The sequence below is a fragment of the Pyrgilauda ruficollis genome, unplaced genomic scaffold, assembly GCF_017590135.1.
Source record: "Pyrgilauda ruficollis isolate IOZ18807 unplaced genomic scaffold, ASM1759013v1 scaffold3, whole genome shotgun sequence".
Taxonomy (NCBI): domain Eukaryota; kingdom Metazoa; phylum Chordata; class Aves; order Passeriformes; family Passeridae; genus Pyrgilauda; species Pyrgilauda ruficollis.
The window spans coordinates 11051424-11066174 of record NW_024524377.1 but is presented as its reverse complement, the minus strand read 5'-3'; the positions used below and the strand labels follow the sequence as shown (position 1 = coordinate 11066174).

Genomic DNA, 14751 nt, shown 5'->3' with positions numbered 1-14751 from the left:
TCTGTGTCTTGGCTTACATGAGAGGCTGTGCAGAGACAGAAGACCTAAGAGGTTCACTATTTTTAGGTTTATACCACAACAAAAGCTGAATGAACTTTTTTCCAACACCTATCCAAGCAGTCAAGGATATCTGATTGAGTGCCAAGACATGCTATACTCAGTTAGCTCAATAAATTATTCCTTCAGCACCATGCAGAGCAAATTATATTTTAGGTGGACAGCATTTTGCTTACAGTTCATCCACTTACAAGACAAGCAAAGACTCCAGAAAGAAGGAGAAGGAAAGCACCTCTAACACAGAGCTGAGTTCTTCTTAATTTAAAACTTGTAAAGAAACTGCTTACAGAGCATGCTGGGGCTGACAAACTGAGTTCTACTCTGCTTGTGTCTATTTAACCCTTGCATGTTACTTAAGACAGGCTGAAGCCTCAAACAGACTAAATGGAAATACTTATTTCTCAGGGAAAGCAAGGGTGAAGCAGCAATAATCAGACCATATAGCAAATGTGGTTTTACATAAATGATTCTCCCATAAAGACACTGCAGGTTCAGAGTATACCGAAGGAAAGAAACATAGCAAACATTCTTTACTGCTCAAAGGCCTTTCACAAAAATATTGATTTTGACCAATTATTGTTTAGGCATGCCTAAGAAACAACAAATTATTTTTAAAAACATCTCACCCCAAATCAAATTATCAAAACTTTCCATAGATTCAAAAGCTTCTTCTTTCCCTCTTCTAGGAAAGAGAGAGAAAGAATGAAAGCAAGAAAGCATGTGGAGAAACTGTAACCTGTTCTCTGCATTCAGAGAACAAAGTATCACAGGTGTATTGGGCCCAGTTCATTTGGATGCATAAATGAAGCCATTTTATTGTGAACATATGTGCAAAATACAATTTTTTCTTGCCATCAGGTGGGAAAGTTTATTACCCTTTCTCCTCAGCTTTTCAAACCTGCTGGACAAGCAGCGAGAGACCAATCCCCATCCTGAGGGAGGTGTTCTGTATGATGGAGCAAGCTATACTTCAACTTTTGGATCCAGAAGTTTGGAAGGATTCCCCACCTGGGAATGTCTCTGGTTTTTGGTGTTGGGAGGAGACTGAGAGGCTGTGTGTGACAGAAAAGGAAGCTTCCCAGTGGGAGAGGGCTGGCACTGAAGATGGGAAGCACAGAGGGTGCTGCCCACACCGATTAGTTAGAGAAAGGGCACAAGTGGAGCTGCCCATGAACTGGGCTGGGAGCACAAGTGGAAGGACTGAGCAGGAACTCACTCTCTTCCACACCAAACAATGCACAGAGGTGGTGCTAAATACAGGGTTTATGTACTACCTTAACACCCACTTAGCCTACAATTGATGACTATTCGACTCTCCCTCCCAAGGCAGGTGTTATAACTCTTCATTAATCTGACCAACAGGCCTCCTTCTCCCTTTTGATTTAAATAACATTTCTGAAGTAAAATATGAGATTAACCTATGGCTCACAGTCGAGTCTTTTTTCCCAATCTGTAAAGGGAAATTGCCTCAGTTCACCATGCAGAAGTCCAAGCAAACATCTTCTATCCAGTGCCTTCCTTTTCGCCAACTACATATTTCTTTTGCCTACCCTGTTCCTTTGCTATAAGCCTAAATTGTTGCTTCAAAGTTTTAGGAGATGTGCCTTTAATAACTCTCACATTTATTCCTCACTTACTGTGCTAGCAACCTTTCATCAGACCAGCTCTCTTTCATCATTGTTTCCAAGCTAATTATTCAACATTAGCTGAACTGAACTGCATTTACCATTCATGAGGTATTTCTGAGCCAGAGATGATAATAAGATCCAATACTTTTTGGATTTCCTTGTGGCTTGTTATGTGCTATGTTCCCATGGTTTAGCAGTGTGTTTAAATTTGGCTTTGAATACCATCATTGGGAGCAATTTGTACAAATAGCACAAATTGCAAGGCATGAAAGATAATGTAGAGCAGCAATAGGAATCCTTATAGCATCACCTGATCAAACCAGCCTGCTAAAATGATGCTGACAGGTCTCCAGTCCCTTTGGTGATACAGGATTGAACCCACTATCTGATAAAAAGGGGTTGAGTCCACTGCAGCCTAAATAGCAGAGATTCCTAGTGGAGTGCATTACAGAGACTATAAAAGAACTGTTAAAGAAAAGAGCAAGAAAAAGTCTGACACACATCCCAAATTTTTTGACTCTTACGTTTCCATTTGCATTGAAATTTCATTTTTATGTTTAAAAAATGGAAACCGATTTTGGAGAAAAAAACAATTATCAAGTCTCTCCCTTCATGCTTCTTTATTTCTCTCCATCTAATTGGAAGTACTCATTTTCTTTCTAAGCTACTCAAACTCTGAAAAAAATAAAAATATAAGAAATAAAGTAGGGGAAGAGAGAAATCTCAGGGAAATAAAAGGGGGTAGAACAGGAAGTCTGTTTGTCTCTTTGAACTAATAATAAAACTAAATGAGAAGCCCCCTTTTTATTAACGTATCAAACTCATTTCTGAGTAACAAAACTTTTCATTCCAACTGTCAAGCCTTTGCATATAGAAACACTTTGAACATTCTTAGTCCATTTCTCCAGTGGGATTCTGTGCACTGCATAGATCATTATTTCCCTGCAGTTTTTTCTCTGCATACTTTCCCTCTGGTAATGGCTTTTGGAGTCCATGTCTCCATGAAAGGGTAAAAGGGGATTTAAAACTCTTTCTTCTTCGTGTCTCAGATTACCTCTGAGAATTCTCAACAGCAAGTTACAAAAAACCCACACTTCTTTTTTAAACAAAATTTAACTTTCACAGTAAACTTCATCCTTCTCCTCAGTTTTCTACCATGAAAATAGTGCTTTGAGACCTATCCTTCTCTGGGTATCTTCAGCTACAGTCATGGACTCAAACTACAACCATGGAGTAATACCTCCCATTCCTAAAGCTCCACATACTTCAACATTTGCTAACTCCCATCCCTCAAGTCTGAAGGAGACACTAAAGTCTAAGTCCGAGTTTGTGCTGAAAACAGAAGTCAAATATTGTACAGGGGAAAAATATTCCATCTTCAATATTGATTGTTTAATTCAGAAGGCAAACAGTACAGTTGCTCTGTGAGGACTGCTTGACTTCACAGAGAAAGTTTTGGAAATCCTGCCACAATGCTGTTTTCTCCTTCCCAAACAATTTAAAATAAAACAAAAAAGCTGCCATCACTGCCCAAACATCACACTTGCATGTCATCCCTGACATGGTCAATCTACCAAGACACATGATATGGGACTGAAAATTAGACCAAGGCCACATTAAAAATGCTAAAAAAGGCATGTTTAGAAGATGACTGTGATGCAAAAAAGATTTATGGCAGTACCAATTGAGAAGGATGTCCCAGTTCATCCTGCACCAGTATTTTTCTGGATAACACATATGCACACAAACCACTGGAGAGAGATGCTACAACCAAAATCAAAATAGCACAAGTGGGTTTGTCTTATTGGCAGAGACGAATCTGCTGCAGCTCCCTATGGAGAATGCAAGTCAATAAGATTAGTGATGAAAAATAAGGCACTGTACAAAGCCAGAAAAGCAAGCACGAGAGACACCCGAGGTTAGCTGTGGATCATTGCCCTTAGTCCTTGTGTTTGCCAACAAGAATGAGCAGAGCAAGCCATGGGATATTTACAACCAATATCCCTGTGGACACAGCACAGGAAGGGCCCTGGCACAGGGCATCCATGGGGCTGTTTGGGGGCACCTGCTTGTTCCTTGATACAGAGTGGATCAATGTGTTGCTGTAGGCACATGTGTGCTTATGAATATTCATGGAAATCTGCTTATTTCATATTGCATTTTCACTATTCTGCTTTAGTAACTGCTTTCCATCATGCAAGAGGAAAGTTACGTGGATCTTTGAACATGGTAGTTCAAACTTTTTATCTGTTTATCTTCCTTAATAGTTAACCTTAATTATATTCTAGGGAATTTCCTATTTGTAACTATATTTCATTATCAGAAAAATTATACTTATATTTGTCTTTATAAATATGATGAAATATATCTCATATTTTAATCCTGAAACAATTGCACCTTAAAACCAAGAAAACTAGCATGTTTTATAAAACAGGGTAGCTACATCAGAGAACCAAAAAGCGTGTCCTCCTATCTTCTGAAATTTTAAACTTCAGTGGTTAGTTGTGGTCATTCCATTCTCCTCCCACTTCACTCTAAAACAGAACATAAATTGAAATAATAAAAACTGTCTGCAAAATAAGCTAGGATTTGGTTCAGATAATTCGAAGATAAACTGAACAATAAAAATACCAATTAAATAAATGGAGTATCTTTAATATGTCAAAACATCCCCTGGTAAGTATTCTGTGGCTTAACTGAATTAGCATTTTTGAGAACTATAAAATTAAAGCACTACCAATCCACTCTCCCTACTTCTGTAGAGTATGCAAGAAGATCCAGCAAAATGTAGGGTATAAGGCTGGTAGTTTGCTCAAGTCCACACAAGAAATCTTTCTTCTTAATGATGTTGTCCAGCTGGCTAACTAGCTGCAGTAATTTACAACTCTTATTTCTGCATTAAAAAACCATATAGTTTTTTAGAGAGGACAAGTCTGTAGACTTATCTAGACTTTATACATATATATTTATGTCTTAAACTGCAAAACCTTTTAAACCGTTCTCATCCCATTAATTCAAAATTTATTATCTGATTTATTTTTCAGATGAGATGCTAAATGCATCCTACAGAAACACTCAGGCCCTGCTTCATATAGAGGCAGCAGATAAGATGTAAAGAAACTCTCCTGTCTCCAGAGAACGACATTATATTATTCTATATAGCTCTGCACAGGCTTTTGATCGTTTTTGAGCATGAACATTTGAAAAATTCTATAAAATCTATATGTATGTGTTTATTTGCTTTTGGGTACATATTTGTATATATTCTTATACATATTTACACATAAAGCACAGATAATTACCTTTGAATGCATATGTACATAAACACGCTTATACTTGGGTGCAAATATAACAGCATGAAAAGGAAATGGGAATGAACTTTGAATGCCAGGTTCCACAAAAGTTTGGACCTTATGGCTTGGAAGAAAGGACTTTCCAGAGCCAAACAAGCAATAAAGAGAGGAGGTGCTAGGCTGCAGCAGATAAAGCAGACTGCTGTCTATGAGCTCCCCATTCAGCCTGAACATTTGCAAACCCCAGCTGCAGTTTCAGATAAAATTATGTTTTCCTTCTTCTAGCAGGAGTTGTGTCTCTTTGCTTGGAAGGTAATTTTCCTGAAATCAGGAGTATTCCTAGCATTTTTCAGTATTATTATATTAAAGGACCCTTGGTTTTCCTCTTCTTCCTACTTTATGTACACTTTCACCATAAAACAACACATTCCACATTATTTACCACTTCTAATAGAAGAGAGGCAGGATTGCATCTTATCAGCATAACAGAGTTGTAGAAAAATGCATTCAATCTTGAGGAAGAAGTACCAAGATCTGGACATAGGCTGGACTGCAGGAAGCCAGGGGAGTCTACAGCGGTAAGGCTGAAGGACAGGCAGGACAGTGACAATTAGAGAGATCATGGGAGAAAAAGCAACTCACCCTTTGGTTTTTTTGACTTTGAGACACAGATTAGTCATTGAATCAGAGGGCTGAGCAGAATAAGCAAGAGGAAAAGAAAAAGGGAGGTAAAAGAAGAGGTCAAGCACTTGCAGCGTGACTGAAGACAAGTTGAAAGCTAGTGAGAGAACTGACTAAATGGCAGAGACAGAAATCAGAGCACGTCAGCTGCATAGAGGTCCTTCTGGATGTACTCTTTCTTCTTATCAGGAACAGCACCAGGCTCTTGAGCAGAGCTCGAAGGAGTAAGGGTAACTAATGATGCCCCTTTCTAGGCAACTTCTTCAGTATTCTTAAATTCAGATGTAATCAGTACAAAGAGTCCACCTCTGACACCACAGAAATATTTCAGTACATGAACTGTACAGTGAACAGAAGTTTAATCATAGAGATTCCTTTAGCTCATCACAATGTCTTTTTCTTGGTAATGCAGAGCCACATCACAGCACTAGCCAGCATTAAACGGGAAATGACAGCAAGTCACAAATTAGAGTAATTCTTGGAAAGGATTGCATAGAAGTCAAATTCCTAATGACTAATCTTCAGAAAAACTGTAAATGTCTAATTAACCAGCATATTGAAGCTACTCAGTCTTAGAAAATTATTCTCATCTCAAAACAAAAAAGAGTGCAACAAAGGCAATAACAAAACACAAAAATTGAAATTAATGGATTTAATCAGGAAAACCCTTCAATACAACACCTCATTTTTTGTTTTATTTTAATAATTGTAAAATATTGATTTCTATATAAGTAGCAACATCTAAGATACTATCCTGCTCTATATGAAGAGCTGACAGTATGCACACCTACAGCTTTTCTGTTAAAATGTCATATACAGGTAAGTGCACACACAGAAGTCAGTAGAATGATCTGGAGATATTATTCAAGATCAAATTTCCCGTGAACTAAACAGTCGGCAGAATTTAGGAACAGCATCTTCTGAAGATTTGATATCTCACTGTCAGAGTTGAGCATTCATTATTTGATTTCAAGATGGAGGAACTAACATTCAGATGATAGAATGAAATAAATAAAAATAAGTTAAATTCCTTTAAAATAAGGGGAAGAAAGAGAACTCACATCCATCAGCTCTATGTACTTTTTAATATTCACTGTCAATTAAGATTTACAGATACTTTTCTTACATTTGAACCATTCTGGCTTCTGATCCTGTTTACTGGAACACTGGACTTCAGTGAGCACACAGAGTACTCACTTCAGTTTACCACTGCTTAACTGTGTTATTGCTTTTCTAAATGTTAAGCTAAGAATGAAATCCTCTGGACTGAACTGAAACATGTTTATATTGTAAAACACAACCTCAGCAGTCTTAATGAGATTCTGTAGCCATTTACTTTTCAAACTACAAAGGTAGGTATTTAAATGTTGAAAAAATAAAGCATCAGCCACAGAAAATGTGACCTGAAAAAATGAAGATAACTTCCCCAAAGATTCTTAGAAATAGCTCTTGAGGTGCTTTTTCACTTGTAACTCCATCAAAACTGACCAACAACTTTAGAAAAACATTCAGCCATTTCTAGAAGACATCCATCTGAGACAAATCCTTTACTGACCTGAAAAATACCAGTGCTTGTCTGCTTACAGCGGGGTCTTTTCTATTACCTTGCTGATTGGACCCACTTGATTCTAACAGAATTTCAATATTTGAGGGACTCAGCTTTTAATGTACCTGAAGTGATACCACAAATCCCAAGCAGCCGGATGTTGCCAGATCTGGGGTCTTTGACAAGACGGTGTAATTGAAATTTTACCCAGAAAAAAGAAATATAGGACAAAGCAGGGGAAGAGAAGCCATTGCTGACTCTCTTGCTATCAGGAGGGAGAATACTGAAAACAGTACTTGTACAGATGGGAAGGTCCAAACTCATGAAGGAGGTGGTCCTATCTCTCCAATTTCTTTCCTATTTCCACTTCAATATGTTCCTTCAGAAACCACCTCTTTTCCACGGCTCTGGCAGAGGAAAAGTAGGCACGACTTATTATTCTGAATTCTCATTGAATCTCTTTTTAATTAAACTTTTCCTTCCCCCGGGGAAGCTAAAATATATTAAAAAAAATCAGATTTCTGACTTAATATAGGCAGATTCACTCTAAACCTGGTTTATTTGCATAACTCAGGACTGTTTCACTTTGTTCTGATCTTCTTGGTCTCTTCAGTGAATGAAGTGAGGCAATGTGTTATGTGCTATTTATTCATAACACACAAAGTACAAGCACAAGATTTATTTGTTCGTACATGCAAAAGTATTACAGGAAGCATTTTTTAATAATTCTGACAAAACTATCATGGAGTGGGATAATCACATGGCTGCATTTGGCTTTAAACATACCGGTGCTAGCCTCAGACCCTTTTTGGTACTGTGCTTCATACAAGAATGGCCTTGGTGAAATATGTGGACTTATTGATTAACATAATGCTTTGGAGTATCATTTACTCCATACTTCTCTTCATATCAATTACTCCTGCCTTCTTTCATGTTTATGAAAGAACCTCAAAAGTAGGTTACAGACATGGAAAGGAGGACAGCTTTTCCATCACCAGCTGAGGAAAATATAAATATATGGATGGTGGAAATCTAAGAACTACTGAACTCTTACCTTCAATATCAGCTTAGTTAGTTTTCCTAGTTAAGGACTATTCCAAAAAACTTCGCATTCCTTGAGCGCAGACTACAAAGGTACAAAGGCTTGATGCTCTCATCAAGCTAGCTATTAAAGACTGCCACCAGTCAATGACATATAAATTTGCCAAAGAAGCAGAAAATACATTTGCATTCATACAGAGCCTTCAGAGCAGAGACTTTGATGTTATCACTGGCATAAAGAGATCCCCCCACTAGGATAAAGACCTTGTGCTTCACACTTACTAACACAGAAATCCCATTCCTGTCCTGAAGGAGTCTAAATCAATTACCCTTCTCTGTGCATCTCGTGGAAGAGAAGAACAGGCATTTCCAGCTGTGAACTGTTTTTCTCCCTGCCTGAACACTGAAATAAGTGCCTGTCTTTGAATTTACAAAGCTTAGCTTGAACATGACTTTATAGATTTGCTCTGAATTTCCTCTAAGCTAAGATTATCATTTCCCTTAATGAAAGAAATAGAAGGGATAGCCCCTCTCTTGTGCAGGTCTTCTGCCTATCTTAGGACAGTACTTTATAATTATATTTAACTGATGCTATTCTTCAATTTAATATGAATGCATCAGTTTCATCACACAATTTTAGTTTAGCACCCAGGTAAGCAACTTGGTGTAAACTTACATGCTCTTGTAGGGAAATGCAAGTCAGCTCTACCTGCATGCCACATAGAAATGACTGGAAGGACACACTGCTCGAAAAAGACGTTTTGTTTTGCTGGTTGTCAGCCAATGAGCCCATAGCTCTCCCACTGAAGACTTCATAACTGCAGATTTATATCCAGACCCTGTAAAAGTTTCTGCCTACTGACCCCACTAGAGAGGGCCAGCACAATCATGATGGTTCGGAGACTCCATCATTCACGGATGCAGTTGGTAATTTTAAAAGAGGCATTATTGCTTATAATAAGTTACTGCTTAGCATAAGAATCTCTTTCTCCAACCCCTGTTAGCAGGTGAAAGTCTGCATACACATGAACATTTAGCCCTAATGAAAAAGAACAGGTAAACTCAAGCTCAAAATAATTAGGCACATCACCTAATGATGCCTATGAAAGCTTTCCAAAAGTCAAGCATCAAGCCCAGGCCTTTCAAAGGAGGGCTTCCTTTGAAAGAAGGTGCCTCTTCCTTAACACCCACTTTCATCCTAACAGCTAGGAGGTTTATGTTAATTTTCACATGCTACATTTTTCAGTGCAGCAGAAAAACAGATAATTTCACTTGTAATTGTGGTGTACCCTGGTAAAGTATGTCAGGTGTTAGAATACTGACCTCAGTGCCTCTGCTAATTAGATGAAATTGAAAAAAAGCCCAGGCTCCATAAATCAGATTCTGCTAAGGTTAGGATGGGTGCAAGATGGAGAGGGTAGGTGGAAAAATCTGTTCTCTTGTAGCTCTGACTCATTGTCTGCTTGCTATCAGAGAAAGGTTTTCAAATCAGGACTTGTTTAATTCACAGAAGCCATTAATGCCTGGATCCAATGGCAAAACTGGTGATGTTTGGATCAAGGCTGTCAAGGCAAGTGAAATAACATATTTGTTGTGAAATGGGATGAGTCATGGCAATTGACACCACCTCTTTACAAGTTTAAGTGGAAAAATGACTTGTGTTAAGCGAGCAGGTCTTTATCTCTTCTGCTGAGGTCTCAAGAAAGGAAGCAACTTCCTTTATACAGGTTGGCCTCATCTGATAAAGCCAGCCACAGCTCCTAAGCAAAAGCACAGATGAAAAGTACATCTCCACTGCTTGTCTGAAAAACAGTCTGGGCTTTTGCAAACACTTGGTTATGAATGTGGGCGTGTAAAGGAGTTTGCAATCCCAGCTCCTAATGGAGCAGTAAAGAGACTGCTTTGACTCATGTGCAGTCTCCGTGGAGGAGGCCCCAGGAAACAGGACCAGCTACCAAGCATAGGTTTCAAAAGGAAGATAGTTTATAATTTGCAAAAAAAAAAAATCTTATCTTACAGTTACAGGGTTTAACGTTAGTAATTTAGCAAGCACATGTACCTAATATTACTAACAAAAAGCTAGCTATATGTTTTCTAGAACCCAGGAGCATCAGCACCATGAGCTCATATTTGCCTGGAAGAAATACCCTTGGACAATCAACTTTTCTGAACACCTAAAATGCTTTCTGTAATGCTTGTAAAATGCTGTTATCACAGTGTAATCCCATGGATTACAGTGGAGTGTATTCAACTCAACAGAACAAGAGGATTCTGAAAACAGAACAATTGTTGATAAAAAATGCAAAGAAGTGTGCAAAAGGATGTGCAACTTTAACTAACTGTATTTTCAGTACATTGCATACAAGGGTGGCACAGAACGTGACAATAGAACAGGACAACTCACTCTCAAATGAGGAGCTCAAAAGGAACCATTAGTTCTTCCCACTGCTGACAGGTACAAACACAACTTGTATTGCATACATTGCCAGACAGATTTTAAGGAAAATAAACTTTGCAGGAGAACAATAAAAGGGATCTGCACACTAGATGAACAGGCTTCTGAGGCAAAGATGATCTGAAATTCAAGTACAAGTCATTGCCTTAATTTTCTTGAAATTTAGACCAGGTCCTAGATGAACTGAGTCTGCACAATAATTCAATGAATAACTGTCTAAGAATAATGAGAATTAATATTACATATAAGATGAGCTCTGTACTTAAGAAGCAGAGCTGGGAAAAGGGAATTTGATAATCCATAAATATTTGAATGCTGCAAGCTACATCTGACTGAAATTCATCAAATTTTCATTTTCTTTTCCAAACAAACAGTCTCTATGAAAAATGCCATAGCTGTTTAATCTTCTTCAGGGTTGCTGAAAGAGGTTCTTCCTCTAAAATTAAAATGCAAACTATTTTTCTATAAAATTAAAAAATAGTAAAACAGGACAAACCAACCCCTCTGAACTTTTGGGAGCAGTTAGGCAGCAATCCAGGGGCACTGTTCTTTCCCTGTAAGGTTTCTCCCTGCTTTCCGATGCTCTGTTTAGTATTGACATAGGAGGTGCACCAAGGGTTGGGCAGCCTAGGGGTAAAGCGCCCACCTAGAATCCTACACACTCAAGTTAAAACCGTTTTTTCCAGAGACTTCCTAGGTAGCTTTACACAGGAACCTGAGCTCCTCTGGAGCACCAGTCCCTGTAGGGGTACTGATCTCTCCTTCCCACTGACATGTCCATCCAGGACGAGATGGGCAGATGGCCACCAGGATTGTGTGAATACACAGAATCCTGCATGTTCCAGAGCATGTGCTCTGCCCAAGAGAGGCTCACTGTAGGCACTTTCACAGGCAGGTGGAGACCATGAGCCTTTAGAGTCACTAAAAAGCATCCATTTTCATTTGAGGTCAGTTGTACAGGATTACTTAGATTTAGGACTATTTATAGGATTATGTATGTGCACTTATGCAAGTTCTCCCAAGGCCAGGTCTGGAGGACCATATCCTGTGAACAGAAGCTCCCTCTCCATCGTGTTTGCCATTTCTATTTGGTTTAGCTTACCCTCTGCACTGTGGAAAATGAGTGTTCCTTAGCTCTTTATCCTGGGGGGCAGGCGTTTATCAAAATCTATTAAATATTTACACCTTTATATAGCAAGTAATTCTGCTAACTTGTTTGACTTAAATTATACCCCACTGGCAAATCAAATTAGAGAAGATTTGAGAAAATCTACCTTTTAAAACAAAAGCTGATTTTCTCCATGTTCAGCCATTTGTGGGATTAACTTTTTTAATGGGTTTTTATGTGCACAGTGTTTTTGTTTTCATGGATACTAGAAAAGGATGAATTATTCATCAAGGGAAAAAAAAACATCTACAACATGCATTTTCATAGCTTATTTGGTCCCTTTTGTCCTACTCATAAATCAATCCTGATTACTACAAATGAACATGTTCCCACTAAGGGTTCACTGATGACTCACTTGGACCATTAATTTAGACCTCTTCACTGAGTGCATTAGGATGCTGCCACTGGTAATAGGAAACTGGAAGAACATTCTTTGTGACCTCCTCTCTTTGCCTGCACACTCCAGACTCCTTCTCCTCCTCTCTGTGTGTAATTTTATAGACACAACACGTATTCTCCAGTTAAAACATGCCATTTCCCCTCCTGTTCCAGTGACAAATTTGCATGAAGGGAAGGAAGAAAATTATATATCAATGCCCAGCAGGTTGCTTTTACGACCTAGGAGGAGGACAGAGAGCAATGGCTCAGTATCCACATCCTAAGTGGGGGCAACTGATGCCCAAACATAAAGACAGACGTCACTGAATTGTTATGGGAATGACTAGAGATGTGTCACTGGTGGCACAGATCACAAGGCATTTGTCTCTGTTCCTGAAGTGCTGACGAGCTGTCATCAGTGAAGAACCATTGTCATCGAGGAACAATGCTTCACCATTTAGAGCAGTAAATGGAACAAGCCAATTCTTATCCAGGCAGTACAGCATTTATCAACTCCTTATTGCCCAGCTGGGAACAAAGAGAGGATTCTACCCATTTGAAAATTATTATTATTATTTACTACTTTATTGGCAACACAGTGCACTGAATAGTTTTAGAAGAAAAATTTATGCCCCAGAATTCCTAAGGGTCAACACTCAATCTTTCTCAATATACACAATAAAAGAGAGAAGGAAAACACATTTGTTTCCTTCCCAGTCCAATTGCTGCAGTGCCAGGGTGGTTAGCATTGAACACCATTCTGTTTCATGTGCAGGGGCTCTGTGTTGAACCCTAATTACCAATGTCAAAAGAGAAACATTCCTCAGAATGATATCAGTTATTCTTTGCAGCTTCCACTGCTGTGGTTGTTGCTGAATATCTTTTGAGTATTTTAAAGTGCCAAGCCGAACGGAATGCCGTGTGTCCCACTGCAACTCAATGCTCTTTATGACATAAAGATATCACAGATCCCAGGCAATTAACAGTTTGGAAAAGAGTACATTAACACCAGCTACTAAAAGCCTTTTATAGTCTTGGATGGTATTTACTGAGCAATTACAAAGTTAGCTTTTTCTTGTTACTGCTCTTAGCAATCCACCTAACAGTGATGCTCATTAAAAATACCCCTTAACCTCAAATTCACAGTTGTGTTGTCCAGCATGAAACAGTGAAGGCATTTGACAAGTTTATCACTGGTGTAACGTGTTTGATGCTAAAACAGGAGGGAGTCACAGAGACTTCCCAACAAACCTCCAGCACCTACATCCAACTCATTGATAAGCCAGTCCCTATCAGGAATCTGGGCCACCTGTTCCAATACAGGCACACCAGCACAATCCTGAGCTGAAACACCCTCCAGACCATCATTCACAGCAGTGCTAGATGCTACTTTAAATTTAGTTACTTGGATAATCTCCATTCACAACAAAACAAATTGTTGAGCTGCTGTACTCCACAGCCTGTTTCAACAGGCTCAAACTGAGGGCTCACTAGAAGCTTCCTCCTACCTGCTACACACCAGCACACAGGGCTCTGATTCCAAGCCTGACTCCTCTCTGATCTGGCATGTGCAAAATGAGGACAAAGGGTGGGCTGTCATTAATAGAGAAGAGACTAAGGGCCCAGTTCTGCTTTCGTGACCTGACCAATTTCTTGACTTTTCTTTCTGACACTAAAACCTTCTTCTCAACCATGAAAATGTCTCCAACTCCATATACAGCGTTTGAAAAAGAGTAGACAAGCATCTCTCTGCCAAAATTATTTCCACAGACAACTTCCACAGAAGAAAAATTTTTTATCACAGATGTCCATGAACTCATCACATCCTGTTGTTCTGGCTTCAGCACACTTGTGGTAATTGGATTATTCAAGTACTACACAGGTTGAGATCCCTGGTGTTGCATTAGAGAATGCGAAGTTAGAGAGGTCTTTATTATGGTAGAGAAACACTGGATAAAATAAAACCTGCCATTGCCACTTTGGGCTCTGGTACCTTATTTTCAGTTTAAGTACTGCAATTGTATATTCAAAAAAACCCAAAAGATCAACTCTGCAGGCCTCTAAATCACAGGTTACAAATACAACATAAGAGAATGGACCAGGACTCTAATGCCCATTCAGCATTGTAGATAGGTAGGCTCATTCAGACTTCTACTGCTTTATTCTGAACTTGTACTGATAATCTCCGGGCAAAAAGTTCTGCAGGAGATGGACCAAGTTATCCAAGTTCCAGCATACGTTTGTAAGAATGTAGAGAAAGAGCTAGCATCAGGCAAAGGAAAAACACAGCTAGAAAAATGGGATTCCTCCTCTAGAATACAGACCAAGCAAGATCCTTCATGATATTTACAAATGGCTTCATGCCCTCTCTTTTACTAAGTTACCTTCCTTTATTTTTGGACAAAATACTAGCTGGAGTATTAAATATTTTCTGCATATATTAAAATATATCTGTGTAGAAGGGCAGTTAGATCACCACACTCTGAACTACCAATTTTTTTTAA

At 38.8% G+C, this 14751-nt stretch overlaps 1 protein-coding gene across 1 annotated transcript in view; it reads right to left on the bottom strand.

Annotated features, from left to right (window-relative positions):
• The window catches only part of CNTNAP5 (contactin associated protein family member 5), a 258798-nt gene extending 245131 nt beyond the window's left edge, over window positions 1-13667 (bottom strand). Inside the window, exon 1 of the mRNA XM_041473346.1 lies at window positions 13499-13667. Within this exon, the coding sequence (XP_041329280.1) occupies window positions 13499-13667 (169 nt within the window). The remainder of the gene's footprint in view (window positions 1-13498) is intronic.
• Between the last annotated feature and the right edge of the window lie 1084 nt (window positions 13668-14751).